This window comes from Geotrypetes seraphini, chromosome 18 (assembly GCF_902459505.1).
Source record: "Geotrypetes seraphini chromosome 18, aGeoSer1.1, whole genome shotgun sequence".
In the NCBI taxonomy this organism is placed as follows: Eukaryota; Metazoa; Chordata; class Amphibia; order Gymnophiona; family Dermophiidae; genus Geotrypetes; species Geotrypetes seraphini.
In genome coordinates, this window is record NC_047101.1 from 6,336,823 (window position 1) to 6,355,235 (window position 18,413).

At 45.7% G+C, this 18,413-nt stretch overlaps 2 protein-coding genes across 2 annotated transcripts in view; one reads left to right on the forward strand and one right to left on the reverse strand.

Annotated features, from left to right (window-relative positions):
• Nucleotides 1–18,413, reverse strand: part of SH3RF2 (SH3 domain containing ring finger 2) — a 241,127-nt gene that overhangs the window by 72,576 nt on the left and 150,138 nt on the right. The gene's annotated exons all lie outside the window — the stretch shown is intronic.
• The window catches only part of PRELID2 (PRELI domain containing 2), a 42,022-nt gene continuing 25,719 nt past the window's right edge, over nt 2,111–18,413 (forward strand). The window contains exons 1-2 of the mRNA XM_033926934.1: nt 2,111–2,317; nt 17,744–17,801. Of these exons, the coding sequence (XP_033782825.1) occupies nt 2,243–2,317; nt 17,744–17,801 (133 nt within the window). The 5' untranslated portion in view covers nt 2,111–2,242. The remainder of the gene's footprint in view (nt 2,318–17,743; nt 17,802–18,413) is intronic.

Consider the following 18,413-nt stretch of genomic DNA (forward strand, 5'->3'; position numbering starts at 1 on the left):
ACGTGCTGGCCCTGTGGACCGGCAGGAAATTTCTGTGGTCCGGCACTGGTCCATGGGCTGGTGGTTGAAGAACACTGACCTAAACAGTAACTACACCAAACACTAAATACATTTCTATTATTTCTAACATGTCCCCTCTGAAATACTTAACAAACTCTTTATTGTAATTTCTCTGCATTCACTGTAATTTCACTATCTGCATACTGTAACTCGCTGTTTGTCCAGCTCTTTTCAATGTGAACCGCCTAGAAGTCGCACGATTATTGGCGGTATAGAAGAATAAAGTTATTATTATTATTATTCATTGGGGAAATCCTGAAAACCCGACTGGATTGTGGCCCTCGAGGAGGGACTTTGACACCCCTGGTCTAGATGCAGAAGCCGACCGACATTGGACGCTTTTCTTTCATGTCACAGAGGATCAAATTGTATCCCTCTTACATAAATTAAGACAATTCCTCCCTTCAGAGTAAACAAACCTGGTGGTATACTGGGCCAGGCTGGATCGGCTGAGACCTTCCAGTTCAAATACTCCCCAGCCGAGGCCTCCCACCCCTCCTTCCTGCCTCTGGGTGCAATGGGAGGAGCCTATGACCCTGATTGGCTCAGTCGCCTAAGGCCCCTCCCAGTGCATCCCAGGCTGGAAGGGACCTGGGATGTGTGTGTGAGAGAAAAGGGCGGAATGCCTGAGGGCAGGTGGGATGTGTCAGTGTGAGAGAACTTGCCCACAGTGATCAAACTAATTTCATGCTTCAGTTTCCCAGAGAATGGCAATTCTATGGAGCTCTTTCTTTTCTCCTGTTTTTATAAATAGGCCCCATTAAGTGTCATTGTTCATTTTCACTCAGTTTGTAAGAATGACCTAATCTAATCTAATCTAAACCTTAAGTTTATATACCGCTTCATCTCCACGAATATGGAGCTTGACACGGTTTACAAGAACTTAAATAATAGGTAGAGAAGGAGAAAGGTTTACATGAAACTTATGTGTAGAAGGGAGGAGAAAAAGGGGGGAGGATACCACCTGAAAAGAGGCCATTTAATAGATCATGACATGTTTGCCTTGGTCTGCACACCAGCTGCAGTGACCCACTCAATGGTCTTCAGCCTCTCTCTCCTTCCCTCCCCACAGTCTCCAGCCTCTCTCTTTTCCTCCCCTCCCCCCCCCCCCCCGTGATGTTGTGCATTCTACCATCTCTCCCCTCCTTCTCCCCTCTGCTTGTTGTGCCCAACATTCAACCCCCCAATGGCATTCAGCATTCCACCAGCCCCATGGTCTCCAGCATTTCTTTCCTTTTCTCCCTCCCCCATAATCTTCAGCATCTCTTGCTTCCCTCCCTATCTCCTGTCTCTTCAGCATTTCTCTCCTCTTCTTCCCCCTTTGCCTGTGGTGTCCATCATTCAATCCTACCCCTCCCCGTCTTCAGCATTTATCATATTCTCTACATGATCCACAAGGTATTTGCTTCTCTGAGGTGGCAGCTCTATAGGCTTCATCGAAGACATTATAAGGATAGCCTGGAGCGGGGCCTTCTGGATCTCACCCCCTTTGAACCTCCTGTTTTGGAGAGCACGGAAGCTGGACAGCGGGCCTGAAGCATGTGCAGATGCAAGGTAAGGAAGGCCTCATGGTGAGAAAGGACATGTAGCAAAAATTTGGAGTGCCGGGGTCCAGTGACTCCACCCTGTTCTGGGGCCTATGCCTACTCCCATCTCCGTTCCTAGAGGTGCCAGGTTCTATATCTCTGCCCTCATCACCCGTCCTAGAGGTGACAGCTCTGTGTCCCTGCCCCCAAGGGCAGTGGAATGCTTTGTTTGTTTGGAGGTGCTGTTGGGTGACGTCATCCCCTTGCCTCATCTATCCTGCTGTTACAGGTGAGCCCCATTCCTATCCTCTGCCCTCCTCCCCTGTCCTGCAAGCTTCGGGAAAAAGGGACGGGAGCCAGGATGGGGCTGTGCCAGCTTCTCTCTCGCTCTGGATTTCAGCCCCCTCCCTCCTCCCCATTTGGTGGCTGGATTTTACGACGCCCAGCTCCCCGCCCCCCTTCCCAGCAACTGCCCAGTCGGGACTCCGCTTTCTCTTTCCCTTTCTTTGAATTTTCCAGTCCCTGCCCCTCCCATTCAGAACCGTGAGCTATAAGTGGCTCTGGCTTGTCTTGTCCTTTACAATCCTTCGGCCCCCCCCCCCTATTTCTGTGTCTCTAAGACCTGGGGGTGCCTTAGATTCAGAGAAGGAAGTGCCATGGGCTTCACGGTGGGGGTGTGCATGGTTTACCGCTACCCCTTCGAGCACGTCGTGGCCAGCTTCCTGAATAAGGTAAGACGGAGTAGGGTGAGGAATGGGGTAGCCCGGGCGCTCTGCAAGAGTGGGGGGAGGGGCTGCAAAGTTCAATTGACATCGAGAGCGCTGTTTGTTGGGGGGATTTAGAAATCGAGACGATCCTTTTTTCTGGAGCAAACAATGCGTTGTTTTGATGCGCTTTTCAAGGCGACACAAACACCTTCAGATCCGGGGTTTTAATGCAGGCGGTCCCCGGGTTAAGAACGAGCTACGTCTTTAAGTCGGATTTGTACGTAACTCGGAACTTGTAGATTTTCAGAGTCTGCTCCCAGCTGACAAAAGGGCCAACTGCCCCCCCCCCCCTGAGGTACAGCCATAGCCACACGCTGTTCTTAATGCCCAGCACAAGACCTTTTGTGATGGGACTGGCTACCCAGACATGGCAACAGGCACTGCTGGGAACTTCACAAAAAGGGTGCCAGATAAACATCTCGCCAGAACTCCCTTATAGGTTAAGACGGGCCCCCTCCCAAACGCCCCCAAAACCCACTATACCCACCTTACGCCTGCAGGTGCCAACCTATATAGCAGTACAGTAGGGTTTCTAGGGGGGTTTTGGTGGGCGCACATGTTCCACACATGGGTAGTGGTTGGAGTGGCTGATGGGCCTGGGTCCTCCTCTCTATGGTTCACTAGCCCCCCCCCCCCCAGGCTATTTAAGAGACCTGTGTACAGCTCTACTAGGCTTTCTTATACCAGGTTTTGGAGACGGGTATGTACGTTTTTATTCCGATCTTTGGGGGGGGGGGGTGATGAGGTCAGTGAACACTGAGGGAGTGTGTGTGTGTGTGGGGGGGGGGGTTCTTTACTTTGTCTCTGCAGTGGTTATTGGTCACTTTGGATAATTTTTGGACACTTGTACCTGTTTTTTACTCTCAACGTATTCTGTATGTGCCGTCCAGGAAGTCTCGTAAAATCTCTGCTTATCCCTGCAGGATGACGACATCTAGGCTGGCCCACATCATAGAAACATAGAAATTGACGGCAGAAAAGGGCTATAGCCCATCGAGTCTGCCCATACCAATGACCCGCTCCCTGATTCTTACTCTCCTAGAGATCCCACATGAATATCCCATTTTCTCTTGAATTCTAACACGCTGCTGGCCTCAATCACCCGCTGAGGCAGCTCGTTCCAATGATCGACCACCCTTTCGGTGAAGAAGTACTTCCTAGCATCACCCCGAAATTTCCCTCCCCTGATCTTCAGCGAGTGTCCTCTGGTTACCGAGGGCCCTGTAAGACTGAAGATATCATCTTTCACCTCTATATGCCCTGTGATATACTTAAAGGTCTCAATCATGTCCCCTCTCTCTCTTCGCTCCTCCAGTGAGTACATCCGCAGTTTTTTTAACCTTTCTTCATACGTGAGATCCGCCCCAAACAAATATGCCCCTTTCAGCTCTGGGTACAGAGCAGCATTCAGAGGCCTAAAAAGTCCCTCCATACATCCAGAAAAGATATTTGATTATCGGCACTTGGACGAGCTGTCGGCGCTGAATCGGCCGCGATTGCCTGGTCCCTGTGATCCGTGCCTCTCTGTTCCGGTGTCCCCCTGAGGTCATCCCAACACCAATCCCGCAGCTCGACTTCTCTTCCCTAAATTGCAGGTAAACACCCCCCCCCAAATGGCAAGCACTCAAGCCTCCCCCTTTCTTCCTGCTCTGCGCGATTGATGCCCCCCCAATATTCCACCCTCCCCATCCTCTCTTGGAATGGCACGCTGCCGCCGCTATCCTTCTCCAGTGCCCGACCCATTCTGCCCTCCCCGATGTATGTTCTAATAACTTCCTGTTTGCTCTTTCCACACCACCGTTTCCTGCTTGGCACCATATTCACAGGTTTCCCTGGTACTTAAACTGGAGAGCTGACCTTTGCCCGGCGGTCTATTATTCTGTCCCTTTCCCGCCTTTCCCATGTGCTTTACATCACCATTATACAAGGGTGAAGATAATTGTGTAATGGGTTGCCTAATCTTTCCCGCTGCAGGTATTTGCAACACTTAACACACCTATCGTTGCACATACACAATTTTGCATAGATGCATGAATATTTATTTTTTATCAGAAATTTGCATGAGGGTAAGTCCAGCCTCCTGGAGCACTTCTGCCAAGTCAGGAAGAGTTACTTACAGGGCAGTGGAGTTGAGGAACTTTTCTGTGCTCCTGCCCTGTGCCACCTTTGTGTCCTGGATCTTAAGAGCAGGCTCTTCTGTCTCACCCTAGTCATCGGCCTTTGCTTTGGTACGTCACCTGACATACGGACTCCCAAGTAGATGTAACGGAATGAAAGATTAGTGTCAGCCTCAGCATTTTCGGTTGGCCTAACTAATGTCAGCAAAGGCCTATGGGAGATCATATCCTTCATGTCTGATCTTAGCGCATGTCAGCCTATTTCTGCAAATTATATTCTTTATGCAAGCATGCTTAGCTGTAATTTTACTTCCTACTGAATCTTCTACGAGGGTATCAAACCCGTGACCTGGTGGATTGTAAGGCCGCTTCAACATTACCCCTCCAAACCTTACATTTGGGGGGCTAAACCTTACAATTAGATTCTTACCTGAATAATCTTTCTGTTAATCTTCTCGGGGGTCCATATGACCTGCCCTCAATGCATCCTGTTTCATCTGCTTTTGCCTTGGATATTTCTAAATCCCAAGCCTGGAGTTCTCTTGTCAGTCAGAAGACTTAAGCGTAAAGTAGTCCTGTATAAGTAAGTGAATGGCTCAGGCTCGGGCTCCTTTCATTTTAATGCTTGCTGCACACAGCAGGTTGGTTCACTATTGCTGCTGTATTATAAAGTAGTGTTGATAATTGTTCTTTCTTTTTTTTCTAAGTTGTAGAGCAGAACACAATTGTATAATGTCTGCGGGGAAGTTCCTCGTGCCCCTCCTCCTTTGTATTTTATTCCAGTGGAAATCTATTGCTTTGGAACATACTGAAGGGGGCATTACACTTCATTGGCAATGTAGGAGGTACTGACAGTTGTGAGTCACACAGGTCTGCAAAATCCGGTTCGTGGAAGTGGATTGATCACCTAACGTACGGACTCCTGAGAAGATGAACAGAGAGATTATCATCCAGGTAAGAACCTGCCAATGATTGCCAATTAACACCCGTTAGCATTACTTAAGGTCTATTATTAGTACTTAAAACCAACTTAATTTAGGCACACAACTGGACTATTCTGTAACTTGCATGCTTCTTGGAAATTTGGATGTGCACCTTTTATAAGGCATATGTCTTAGGTTTGCAAGATCCTTAACTAGTAGACCTGTCGCTCGACATTTGCTCCTGTGGGAAAGCTGTGTCTAAAACACTTCAACCCAGCTAGTTGTCTTGTACAGAAAAATGTTGTCACCGTGGGTTATTATACCAACATCCGTTACAAGACCCCGAGACCAAGCACTGGGATATATTCCAGATACAGCTTTTTATTTGCAATTTCAAATGGACCAAAGTGTGTTTAGATTTTGGCTGTTGCATGCAAAGTGTTATAGCAGTGGAATATGCATGTCTCCCCCCTCTGCCTCTCTTCCCTTTGCTCTGGTACAGTCGTGAGCCTGAGGTACACATTAGAGCTGCCTCTTTTCCTTAATAGGCAATTTCCAGCTATTCCCAGTGACAAGCAAACCATTTTTTTAAAACTGCTTGTACATAAAACCCTTCATGCTGGGGGCAAATGGCTGTAAAAATTAATAGTTGTGTCGTGCAGGCTCCTGAAAGATGTGACTATGGCGGTGAAAGTTCCAGGAGCACTGCGCCAGAGGCATACGGTTTGTACACAAGGCAGAACTGGAGCAGTAAACCCTTCCAAGGTGCCACTCCTTCGGTTCCTTCTCCCCCAGGACTGGAGTTTAACGGAGGCTTAGGGGGTACCCGTAAATTCCAGGGCTAGTAAATATTGGTGATTCTGTAAAGCAGTTTTACAGAATTAATCTGTGACCACAGCAAAAGGCATGGCATTGGTTGAATTAGTTTTGCAAAACTAATATATTGGATCTAAAAAAATTTTCTCTTTGACTATAAACCTATTGCTTGAGATGTATAACTTTATTGCTTGAGCCACACCTCCATGTTTTATGGCCATGATTTAGGACAGGGGTTTTAAAACTCCTAGAGATGCAGGAACAAGGGGTGTGATGTTTCTTCTGAGGGTGGACCCCCCCCCCCCCGGTTCTACCTGACGTACACAGCAGTAGATGGTACAGCTAAGATTGGGGACACACTGATAGTGTTTCTATTTAAAGGGGGGAGGGGTCTGATGGCATGTGACAATATGGGTTCATAGACAAAACCGCCGAAGACAAAGGCGCACACCGACAACTGAGCGCAAGACGGAAGCACGCATCGAAGAAAAAGAGTGTTTTTAGGGGCTCCAACGGGGGGTTTTGTTGGGGAACCCCCCCAGTTTACTTAATACAGATCGCGGCGGCGTTGTGGGGGGTTTGGGGGGTTGTAACCTCTCTCATTATATTGGAAACTTCACTGTTTCCCTGTTTTTTAGGGAAAAAGTGAAGTTTTCAGTAAAATGTGGGGGGTTACAACACCCCAAACCCCCCACAACGCGGCACAATCTGTATAAAGTAAAGTGGGGGGTTCCCCCCCCACACACCCTGTCGGAGCCCTTTAAAACAGTCATTTTCTTCGGCACGCCCCTCCGCGCTGCACTCAGTTGTCTGCCCGCGCCTTTGTCCCGGTGCGCTTTTGACCTGACACCGATTATATGCCAGTGGGAGACGAGATGCATGTGCCCCTTCCCCCCCCCCCCCCCCCACTCTTTGCTTGGTGAGAATTCTGGGCTGAGTTGCTAGGAGTTGGCATGGGGTTTTTGCTTTGAAAACTTGACAACAGTGTGGCTTTAATGATGCTGTTTCCTCTTAAGCTGAGTAGGACTCCGGCATTGCTGCCAGTGTGTGTGTATATAGAGATGGCGGTGTGATAATATTATGTTTTCAATCACCGGAGACAGGTAGGTTCCCTGGAGTTCTGCAGGGCACCACCCCAGATTCAGCTGGCAATGGGAAGGACTCCTAGCGATATGAGCTGCCCTCGTATCCAAAACGAGCCAGGTTTTTCAAACCCTAACGAAACTATCCTGCAAGGAAGGAAATGGAAAACAAAGATGAACTTTTATATCGCTCTATGGTACGGCTGCACCGCAAATACTGTGTGCAATTCTGGTCGCTGTATCTCAAAAAAAGATATAGCGGAATTAGAAAAGGTACAGAGAGGGGTGACGAAAATTATTAAAAGAGATGGGGTGACTTCCCTTTGAGGAAAGGCTGAAGTGACTAGGTACTCTTCAGCTTGGAGAAGAGACGGCTCGAGGAGATATAATAGAGGTCTATAAAATATGGAGTGGAAAGAAATAAAGGTAATACCTTTTTATTGGACTAGGTATTACCTTTATTTTATTTTTTTTAATTCTATATATTTCAATCAAAGTGTAATTAAACTCTGGAATTCATTGCCAGAGAATGTGGTGAAATCAGCTTAGCAGGGTTTAAAAAAGGTTGGGATACTTTTTTTTTTTACAGAAAGGGTGGTGGATGCATGGAAAAGTCCTCTGGTAGAGGTGCTGGAGACAGACTGTCTGAATTCAAGAAAGCGTGGGATGGGATCTCTCAGGGAAAGTAGGAGATAGTGGATGCTTTGGGTGGGCAGACTGGATGGGACGTTTGGCCTTTATTCACCATCTTGTTTCTACGTAATGTAAGTAAAAATAAAGTATTGTTGGCCACCGAAGCGAGAGCACATTTTCACTGAATCCCATTTGGAACTGTAGAAGCTGCTTTCTCACGCTTTTTTTTTTTTTTTTTTCTTCTTCTGGCTACTAACTTGAATAGAAACCTTTACTTCTCTTCCGAAGTTCTGCATGTCTGTCACAAAATTAGGGCCCAAGGGTTTTCACTCTCCCAGTTACATATGGCTTTGAAGTATTACATGGATAAATCATATTTGGATATTGTTTGAATTCAGTTTGATCCTTTATACAATTCCTATCCAGCATCCTGGTTGTAAACGAACCATCATAATCGCAAAATAAACGCAGCATATCAAAAACCATCACCCATAATATCAAATTGAATAAACTCAAGAGAATGATGACATCCAGAATTAGCTTCGTAAGCATGCTCCAGTAAATATCGGTTTTAGCTTCTTCAAAACCATCAAATAGTTCTGTTTCAATTGAGTTCCGGGTTCACGGTTTCAAAAGCACTTTCCACACCTTTGTCGCTGGATGAAATTGAAACCCTCTGTCAGGGAGACCCATCTCGCTTCTCTTTAATTAGTCATACCTGAAGAAGCTCAGAGCAAACGCTGGAATGAATCAAAAAGAAGGGCAACAGGAGAGCTATTCTCTCACCGCTTCCCATTTCATCAGCTCCATATGCTAGTCATAGCAGCAAATGCATTTTTAGCTCAGTTCTTTTCTCACTTTTGGATGATTTTCCAGGTGGTGCTTCTTTCTTCCTTTTTTGACTCTTCTCCCCCCCTCCCTTTTCCCAGTTATTCCTCCTCCTTCCCTTTCTCTCTGTCTTTACTTTCTTCTTCTCTCCTCGTGTGGAAACCACTCAGCAGTGCCTTATTACCACAGATTGTATAGCGAGCTGCTACGATAAATAAATAAAGTGTTTCGCACTTCTTGCCAAGTCTGCATGATTTTGTAATCGTACTGCTTTATTTTCATATACTCTCCAAAGGTGGTTATTCATTTCTCGCCTGCTTGAATGATTTGACAAAAAATTGCCACAGACGGTTGCCTTTGAGAACTGAAGAGACTCTTAAATCGAGTGTTCGATACGTTTATAAGATGTGAAAATGGGACACCTTTTTTGTTTGAGGATTTTTTTGTATTACCATATATATTCAAATATAAGTTGATGCAAATATAAGTTGAGACCCCCATTCCCCCGAAAAGGAGGAAAATATAAGACGGGGGGCTTAATATTCAAGTGCCATGTCCTGCCAGGATCTGCACCCAGCCCCCCTCACTCCCTGCCAGGCTCTGCACCCTGTCCCCCGTCCCTGCCAGGCTCTGCACCCTGCCTCACCTTCCTTCCCCCCTCTAGTTGTCTAGTGGTAGGCCAGGCCAGGAGTGATCCCTCCCTTCTTCCGTCCCAGCCAATACTAACAATTTTTGTAGCCCCCTGCCCCGCATACCTTTTCCCTAATGGTCGAGCAGTGTATCACAAGCTGAGCCCCTCCTGTAGATCTCGCAGCCAGCGGCGCACCTGGGCTGGCACGCAGGAGCGAGCTTTTCCAGCTCCCGCCTGGCCCTGCACCTCTCCCTGAATGGCTGCTGCGAGAACCGGCGGCAGCCTTTTAGGAAGTGGCGCAGGACCGGGCTTGCTTCCTGGAGAGGTTTCAGACTCACTGCTTTAATATAAAAGTGCAAAGCCCAAATGGTAGAAAATAACATTGGAGACTTAGTAAGTGTTGATTTTCCAAAGCAATATTTTTCTCATGCTAACAAGTTTAAAGTTTATTCAAATCTTGATATACCACTATATATAGTAAGGTATAACTTCAAGGGAATGGGACATATATTTATAATTTTTCAGTTTTTCTACCTTTTGATTAAAATCTCAATCTTGTGTCGTTGGGAGGTTTTTGTTGGGTTTTTTTTTTTGGTTTTTTTTTTTGACAAATACTAGATTTTTCATTACAACACTTGATTCCACTTCCTTCCCGCCCCCCACTTGGAGAAAGAAACGTGCTTCGGTGAACGTGCACTTCCACATACAGCCACAAGATGGCGCTCTGCATTTTCTAGGTAAAATTGGAGAAGCCTGAGCAGTGCAACTTAGAATTTAGCTAGTGCTGGGGAGTTTCATCTTCTTCCTCATGCACCTGATTTGTGGAAGTCCTCGTGAATAGGTTAGTCTACAATGGAATGTAAGAGTGCAAATCAGACTAGTGGACTTAACAGCGCTACATATCTTATGCAATAGGAGAAAGCGTTTGTTCAAAAAGCAAGAAAGTTTCAAGAATTGCAGTTCCTGATCATTAGCTGGGATGTAAAATACCTTTTCTCTCCTGTTAACCCTTGTGTGTATATTCATTGAAAGATGCTGGAAATGGGGAGAAGGGAGATTTATAGATGAGTCGAGGACCAGGCCTCTTTATGTTCCAGAAGCTTCCTGTTTTCCAGAAATGGCTGAAATCCTTGGCAGAGTTTCAAGTTTATTAGGTTTTTATATACCGCCTATCAAGGTTATCTAAGCGGTTTTTACAATCAGGTACTCAAGCATTTTTCCTTATCTGTCCCGATTAATAAAACCATTTCCCAGTATACTCTGATGCAGGAGGTGGCGATAGAAAGACTAGAGTTCATCTAGGTCCATCAACTGAAACAAACATGGGGGTGTGGGCAGAAATCTGATCCGCACCAATGAAGTCTAGGGTGGTGAGTGAGTGAGGGAGTTGGTGGCTCTCTGGTCCTCAGGCACTGAGAAGTGAATTGGGGGGGGAGGGGAATTTTTTAGTGAGAGGTCTATAAGAAGACCAGTATCCTGACAGAGCATAAAATATATAAATAAATAATGTTTTATTGCACCAAACACTAACAATTCTCAATTACCCAATGTGGCCATGTTTCGCCCCCTGTTGGAGCTGCTTCAGGGGCCGAGACAAAAGCTGTTTCAAGTCTACTTTTGAACACAATGCGATGTTCAGGTTGACGATAATAAGTCTAGTTATGGACACAACGCCTACTAGGAGGCCCTCCAGATGTGGCCCTGATCTCGGGGCCTTTCAAAACCCGGACAAGCTGACGGGTTTTGAAAATCCATCTGGACATGTCTGGGTTTTCCCAGACATCTGGTAACCCTAAATTTATGATAGAAACCTAGGAGGGCTATTTTGAAAGTAATGATTTGTAGAAGTAATTTAAATATGATATGCATTGTCCTTTTATTTAGACTGCGAGAGCTAGATTATGTTCTGATTCAATGAGGGGGAACCCTTTTGAGCGCACGGGCCAGAGTGCTAGCAGATTGGCGGGTGTCGGTCCATCCAGTCTGTCCCGTAAGTTAAACTGATGCCATCTAACTTATAGATCTTGGTCTGTCCTTGCCATTTCAGGCCACACACCATAGAAGTCTGAAGATATACAGTGTTCCCTCGTGAGTTTGTGAATCGCAGACTTGCTCATTTGCGGTCTGCTTCGACCGTCTCTTCCTGTAGTAGTCAAGCTACACCGATCAGGAACTGCATTGACACGCAGCTCCTAATTGGTGTAGCCCGACTTTACTACAGGAAGAGGCGGTCGGAGCAGATCCCGAGTGATTTTCTTTACCCGCTGGTGCTCCAGCTGCCCTCTCCTACCTCTCCAGCTGCCCTTTCCTGCCTCCCCTGCCTTTTGACAGGTAAAAATCCACATTTGTGTTTTGTTTTTTTTTTTGTTTTTTAATTCATGGGGTTTTCTGGAACAGAACCCCTGCAAATTTCAGGTGAGTATTGTACTCCAGCTACTAGAATTGCCACTGAAGCCCATTCCAGTCCATCCACATGTGTTTAGCCAGCAGGGCACAGACTGTAAAAGTCTGCTCGGCATGCCTAATGGAGTTACCACCTAAACAAAAATTAGCAGTGCTTTGCTTCCGTTCTCTATCCATATAAGAATCCCTTTGTGTTTTCCCATGCACTTTTTGATTTTTTTTTTTTAGTTCAAAGTTTTTATTAACATTTATCAACAAGAAAGTTCAAAACTCCCCACTCCCAACAAACGTATACAGCAGACTGACCAGAAGAATCCAATAAACCCCAAACCTTTTTTTAAATTTTTTTAAATTGATAAACTTTATTGAACCATTGAAGCAAAATACAAAACAAACGCTGAGGCACTTTTGAATTTTATTACTGATTTTGCCTCCGCCACCTCCCACAGAGGGCTTTCCAGGCATCCACCACCCTCTCCTTGAAAAGGTATTTCCTGACATTACTCCTAAGTCAACCCCCCACCCCTGCAACCTCGGTTCAGGTCCTCTGGTTCTGTCATTTCCCCCTTCACATATTAAATGTCTGTGTCATATCGCCCCACCCCTCCTTTTTTTTCCCTTAGGGTATAGATAAGTTAGTTCCTCGAATCTCTTATCGTATGTCTTTTTGTCCAAACCTTGTATCATTTTTGCTTGCGTGGCATTTCGTCAACGCTCGTTTTAGAGCCATGCCTCTTGAATGGGTAATTATGAATAAATAACCACTTTTGGGAAGACGTGCCACTGTTCCAGAGTATTTCGTTCTACAATCTGCACAATGAATTGGTGGTTTTGAAGCTTCTAAGTGGATTGTAGGGGACCGTTTAGGTAATACCTAGGTATCGATGCTGGTTCTGGAGAATACGAGGGCTTCAATTACAATGACCACTCATAAAAAAAGAGACCCGACTTAATTAAGACTTCTCTTCTCCTAAACGCACTTTATTTCACTTTCTGTTAAGTGATTTCTACTTTAACAGTTCTCTTTGTTTGAATAGTGATGGGGATTTTTCAGAAACTTCATTCTTGGGTCCCTAGTTGCTCGGTAAATCCCTATGTTCTCCCTCAGGCCACAAGTTCCACATCTTAGCTGCTGTGGCGTGATCGTGCCTTGCCTCTTGTCCTAAAGACATTTTATTTTGGGTTGATATCCTTGACAAAACAATGAATTTTATTTCCGCAGCTGTTAAACGTGGTCTCTCTCTTAAAAAAAAAACCCACGTGATTTCACTCGCAAAATTTCCTGCTACAAAAGTGAAAATTTTGTATGGGAGAAAATGTTGGGCTGGAGGCCTCATGATGGAAGCTGTTGAAAAGTGCTGAGCTGGTTCTCTATATCTTTTACCCCTAGAAGTAATTTGTTTTTGCACTGTTGACATCTAAAATCTGAAGTATGACTGGAAATCGATCAGAGTTACAAATGAGCTCTGACATTGTTAAAGGTTTAGGAAGCTAATACATTCTTTATCAGTAGTTAGAAAGGGATTTATTTTAGTGTGTGTGGCGGTGGGTTTTTTTTGGACTTAGCTTTTGCATGTTGCTCCTTTTGAATCTACAGTGCTTGGAGAACTGGGGTGGGATCTGGTGCCATGAGCCGCTGAGCTTGACTTTAAGAATAAATGGGACATACACGTGGGATCCCTACGAGGGTAGAGTTAAGGAACTAGGTCATTAGCACTCAGACTTAATGGGGTGGGTCAGAAGAGTGGGCAGACTTGATGGGCTATAGCTCTTTTCTGCCGTCATCTTTCTATGTTTCTATGAGCTTTCTTTCATACCTACCCAGTGATTTATGCCTTATTTATCAAATCCAAATTCACTTTGCCCAGTGACTGTCCTGGCCTAAGGCCTTTTGCATAGGGGCATCTCCTAGAACAGCGATGGCGAACCTATGGCACGCGTGCCAACTGTGGCATGCGAAGGCCTTGCAGCTGGCACGCGCAGGGCCGCCATCAGGGCAGTATTACCAGGGGGTGCACAGGAGAGAGAGCTGAACGGGGACGATGGGGGACCCGCGGGATTAAATATAACTCAAGCCGCGAGGCTCGTCTTCTACTCCGACTGCCCTGCCGTTCACACAGCCGATCGGAAATCTTTCCCGACGTCAGCGCTGACGTCGGAGGGAGGGCTTAAGCAAAGCCCGCCCTCCGAAGTCAGCGCTGAAGTCGGGGAAAATTTCCGATCGGCTATGTGTGTGTGGCGGGACAGGCAGGAAATAGAAGACAAGCCTACGCGGCTCGAGCTACATTTTGCTGAGAAAGTTGCTAAGATGGGCTGGGAGACAAACGGGGAACACAAAAGGGGGAGGGAGTGCGTTTTGGACACAAGGCATGAACTTGGGAGAAAGGAAGGGAGGGAAAGAGATGCTGAGGTGGGGGAGGGAATGGGTTTTTGGACACAAGGCATGGACTTGGGAGAGAGGAAGGGAGGGAAAGATATGCTGAGGTGGGGGAGGGAATGTGTTTTTGGACACAGAAGGCAAGGACTTGGGAGAGAGGAAGGGAGGGAAAGAGATGGTTGTGTACACGGGGAATAGAAGAAAGGAGAATTTTTGGTCATAGGGAGGGAGTGAGGTACAGACAGTGGCATACTAAGGTGGGGGTGGGGGCGGTCTGCCCCGGTTTTACGCCCCAAGAGGGTGCACAGCTGGCCACCCTCCAGTGTTCTCCCTAGGCTGGCAAACTGCGTCTCTTTAGCCACTTGAGTGCCACCGCCGCCAATGGGAACAGGCCGGTGCCAAGTTCTCCCTGCTTTTACCTGTGGGGCCGACCAACTCTTGCCACCCGCGTCAATTCTGATTTCGGAGAGGACGTTCTGGCTGGCCCAGAACGTCCTCTCCGATGTTAGAATTGATGTCGAGTGGCGAGAGTTGGTTGGCGCTGGCCTGTTCCCGATAGCGGCAGTGGCAGCCTATTCCCCAGTGGCGGTGGCAGCATTTTCCCAATGGTGGTGGCATAGGGGAGGGCAAGGAGAAAGAAAGAAAGGGGGGGGACAGGGAGCCAAAAAAAAAAAAAAGAAAGAGGGCTGGGTGAAACAAAGAAAAATGGGGCACGGAGAGAGAGAGAAAGACAGACATACAGAATGAAAGGGGGTATGGAGAGAGAGAAAAAGAAAGAAGGGGGCAGGGTGAAACAAAGAAAAAGTTTGGGGAGGGAATGAGGTCTGGAGGAGAGAAAGCATACAGGAGGCTGAAAAAAGGGAAGAAATATTGGATGCACAGTCAGAAGAATAAAGTGCAACCAGAGACTGATGAAATTACCAAAGGTAGGAAAATGATTTTATTTTCAATTTAGTGATCAAAATGTGTCCGTTTTGAGAATTTATATATGCTGTCTATATTTTGCACTATGGCCCCCTTTTACTAAACCGCAACAGCGTTTTTTAGCGCAGGGAGCCTATGAGCTTCAAGAGCAGCATGGGGCATTCAGCGCAGGTCCCTGCGCTAAAAACCGCTATCGCGGTTTAGTGAAAAGGGAGGGGGAATATTTGTCTATTTTTGTATAGTTTTTACTGAGGTGACATTGCATAAAGTCATCTGCCTTGACCTCTTTGAAAACCCGCGGAATATAAATGATAATTAACATTTTCTCTGCGTACAGCGTGCTTTGTGTTTTTAAAATTTTATTGTTGGTAGATCATTTTGACTTGGCCACAAAGGTAAGGGGGAGGGAGGGGAGCTGCTGAAAGAGTCTACCTTGACGTGGTTGCAGGCTTACAAATCTTTTGGTCAAAGAGTGCGGCGACAGAGAAAAGTATGTGTGTATTTGGCCCATGAATGAAATCATTAAAACATTATAAATTGCCAATAAAATTGAAATGAAAACCAAAGGATTGTGAATCAAATTGATTCTCTGACAATACAAAGATTCCAACCTTTAAAAATGATGTTACATAGTTCAGGCAACTTTATAAAGAGTTTTTAGATACTAAAATCTTGTTATTAAGGTTTAATTGACATGCTGGCACTTTGAGGAAATTATTTGGTTTTGTGCGGCAGTTTGGGCACTCGGGCTCAAAAAGGTTAGCCATCACTGTCCTAGAACCTTGTGATTAGGGAACCTATATGTGGCCACCAGGTGTCGCCAGTGCATAACACCGACTGCCTTCCTCAGGAGCTGTATCCACCATCTTCGCAACTCTCCATCTCCAGCCAACTTGGGGAGCAGAAGACCCAAGCCGAGTTGAAGTGACTGCCATTGAACTGTAGGGTCATGAAATGGTTAACTGTTGTTTAAAATATTGCTCTGGCCTACATAGCTGAAAACAGTGTACAATCTACTGACCTCATCTGCCTAAAATGTATGTCCCTACCTTACCACATTGTAAGCTAAATAGATAAGAGTTTGAGCCATGATGTACCCTGCCCTTCTGTACATGTAACATTTAGAACTGTAAGATTTAGATAAGCAGAGAAATGAGCTAGTTTCCTATAGGACTATAAGTTGTATCCCTGAACCTATCATAAGTGCTGGCTTAGGACCAATAATAATTGTAGAAAAGTTATAGAAGTAACAAATGAGAAGTTGTAGTTTTTGCATGTATTAGTTTGCATATGTTTAGTGAAAAGGGCATAAAAGTCCGTGCATTTCCTGATTCTAACACTCTAGTAGGCAGGCTGCTCACTGCACTAGAGTCCAGCATGCTGTAATAAACCTCTTGTACTTTCTTCACGCCTCTGACTTTGTGTGTCCAAGTGACCTTTCAGAACCAGTGAACTGGCCCAGTAAGCTTGTTTGTTTTAGTGAAAAGAAAATACCATCTCCCCCCCCCATCCGGTGATGGACAGCATTTTTTTAAACACTGACAGTTGTCTGTTAAATTAACCACCCAATATCCAATGCCAGGCCACATGCAGGCATCGGCACTGAATATTGAGGGCTCCAAAAGAGTAACAATCCTGGGGGATATAGCCCTTTGGCACTAAGCTTGTAAGCCGCTCCCAGCTCTGGGCAGAACTAATCCTGGGTATTCAATGCTGGAACACTGAATAATAAGCTTCCGGCACAGCGCTGGCATTGAAGGAACAAGTCACTGGCACCCTGTACCTCTTTTTGCCCTATTGTAACTGAATAAGTTTTGCAGTTGTTTCTTTGGAGACACGAGGCAGTAATCTAATCTAATCCTTAGGTTTGTATACCGCATCATCTCCACGTTCGTAGAGCTCAACGCGGTTTACAGTAGGAGAAATAGGAAGGAACTACAACAGAGGGTTAGAGGTAGAAGTGTGAAGAAAATTTAGAGGACTTGGGATGCCAAGAGATAAGAGTTTCCTTGATTCCCAAGTTGGAGGGAGACTTACATTTTTTGAGAAAAGCCAGGTTTTCAGATGTTTGCGTAAAACTTGGAGAGAGCTCAAGTTCCGAAGAGAGGAGATAAAGTTGTTCCAGGCTCAGTGATTTTGAAGGGGAGGGAGGTCCCTAGCTTTCCTATGTGGGAAATGCCTTTTAGCGAGGGGAAGAATAGTTTTAATTTGTGGGAGGATCTGGTGGTATTAGGGTTTGAGGAATTCCAAGAAAGAAATGGAGGGAGGTTACTGTGTAGGATTTTGAAAGCTAAACAGGCGCATTTATAGTGGACCCTGGCGATTATCGGAAGCCAGTGAAGCTTGGCCAGGAGCGGGGAGACATGGTCAAATTTACTTTTAGTACGTAAGAAATTCATCATTTAAATGCAAAATTTATTTTAGCTAACATTCGGTTGTTCTTTTCTGCCTTAGAAATTGTTTTCAAAAAGGCCCATCAAAAATGCTGAGTCGCCCCACAAGGGAGGTGGCTGTAGGAATGCTGGCGAAATGGAACTCTAAACTGTGTGTGTGGGGGGGTGGGGGGGGGAGATGCGTGAAATGCATAGAATCGTTAGTCTTTATAACAAGTGGTGATGATAATGTCGTAAGTCTGTGCACTTATTTTTCTCCCTAGTATCCTACGCCCATGGAAAAGCACATAACGGCAGTTGAAACTGTGGAGGAGAAAACGGGTAAGTGCCTTAGCGCTTAATTAGCGGAGATGAGAACCACTTATTTGCCTGCGCAGAGAAGGGGGTGATTCTTTAGCTTTCAGATGGCAGGAACAGGTGCAAATGGTGGTATCTAGTCCCTGATCCATGCTTGTTTTTCCTGGTAGGCAGAGTGAGCAAATGCACACACAGACCCGCACTCCCCTTCAGATTTTGTATAAGTCATCCAAAGTTGGGGATGGAACCCAGATTTGCACGCAAACTAATTTATTTTTAGTATTAATATACCACTTATAATCTAAGTGGTTTATATTCAGGTACTCAAGCATTTTTCCCTGTCTGTCCCGGTGGGCTGACAATCTTATCTAATGTATCTGGAGCAATGGGGGGATTAAGTGACTTGCCCAGGGTCACAAGGAGCAGTGTGGGTTTCGAACCCACAACCTCAGGGTGCTGAGGCTGTAGCTTTAACCACTTTGCCACTCTAGAAATCAAAACGTAGTAAAAGTGAGCCAAGTCTAAGACAATAAAGCCATTGTGACATCACTGATGAGGTTGGCTCTTATTGGTGGAATGAGCCATTATGATGTCACAATACCAGCTCTGGTTATCAGAGGCTGAAACTTTTTGCAC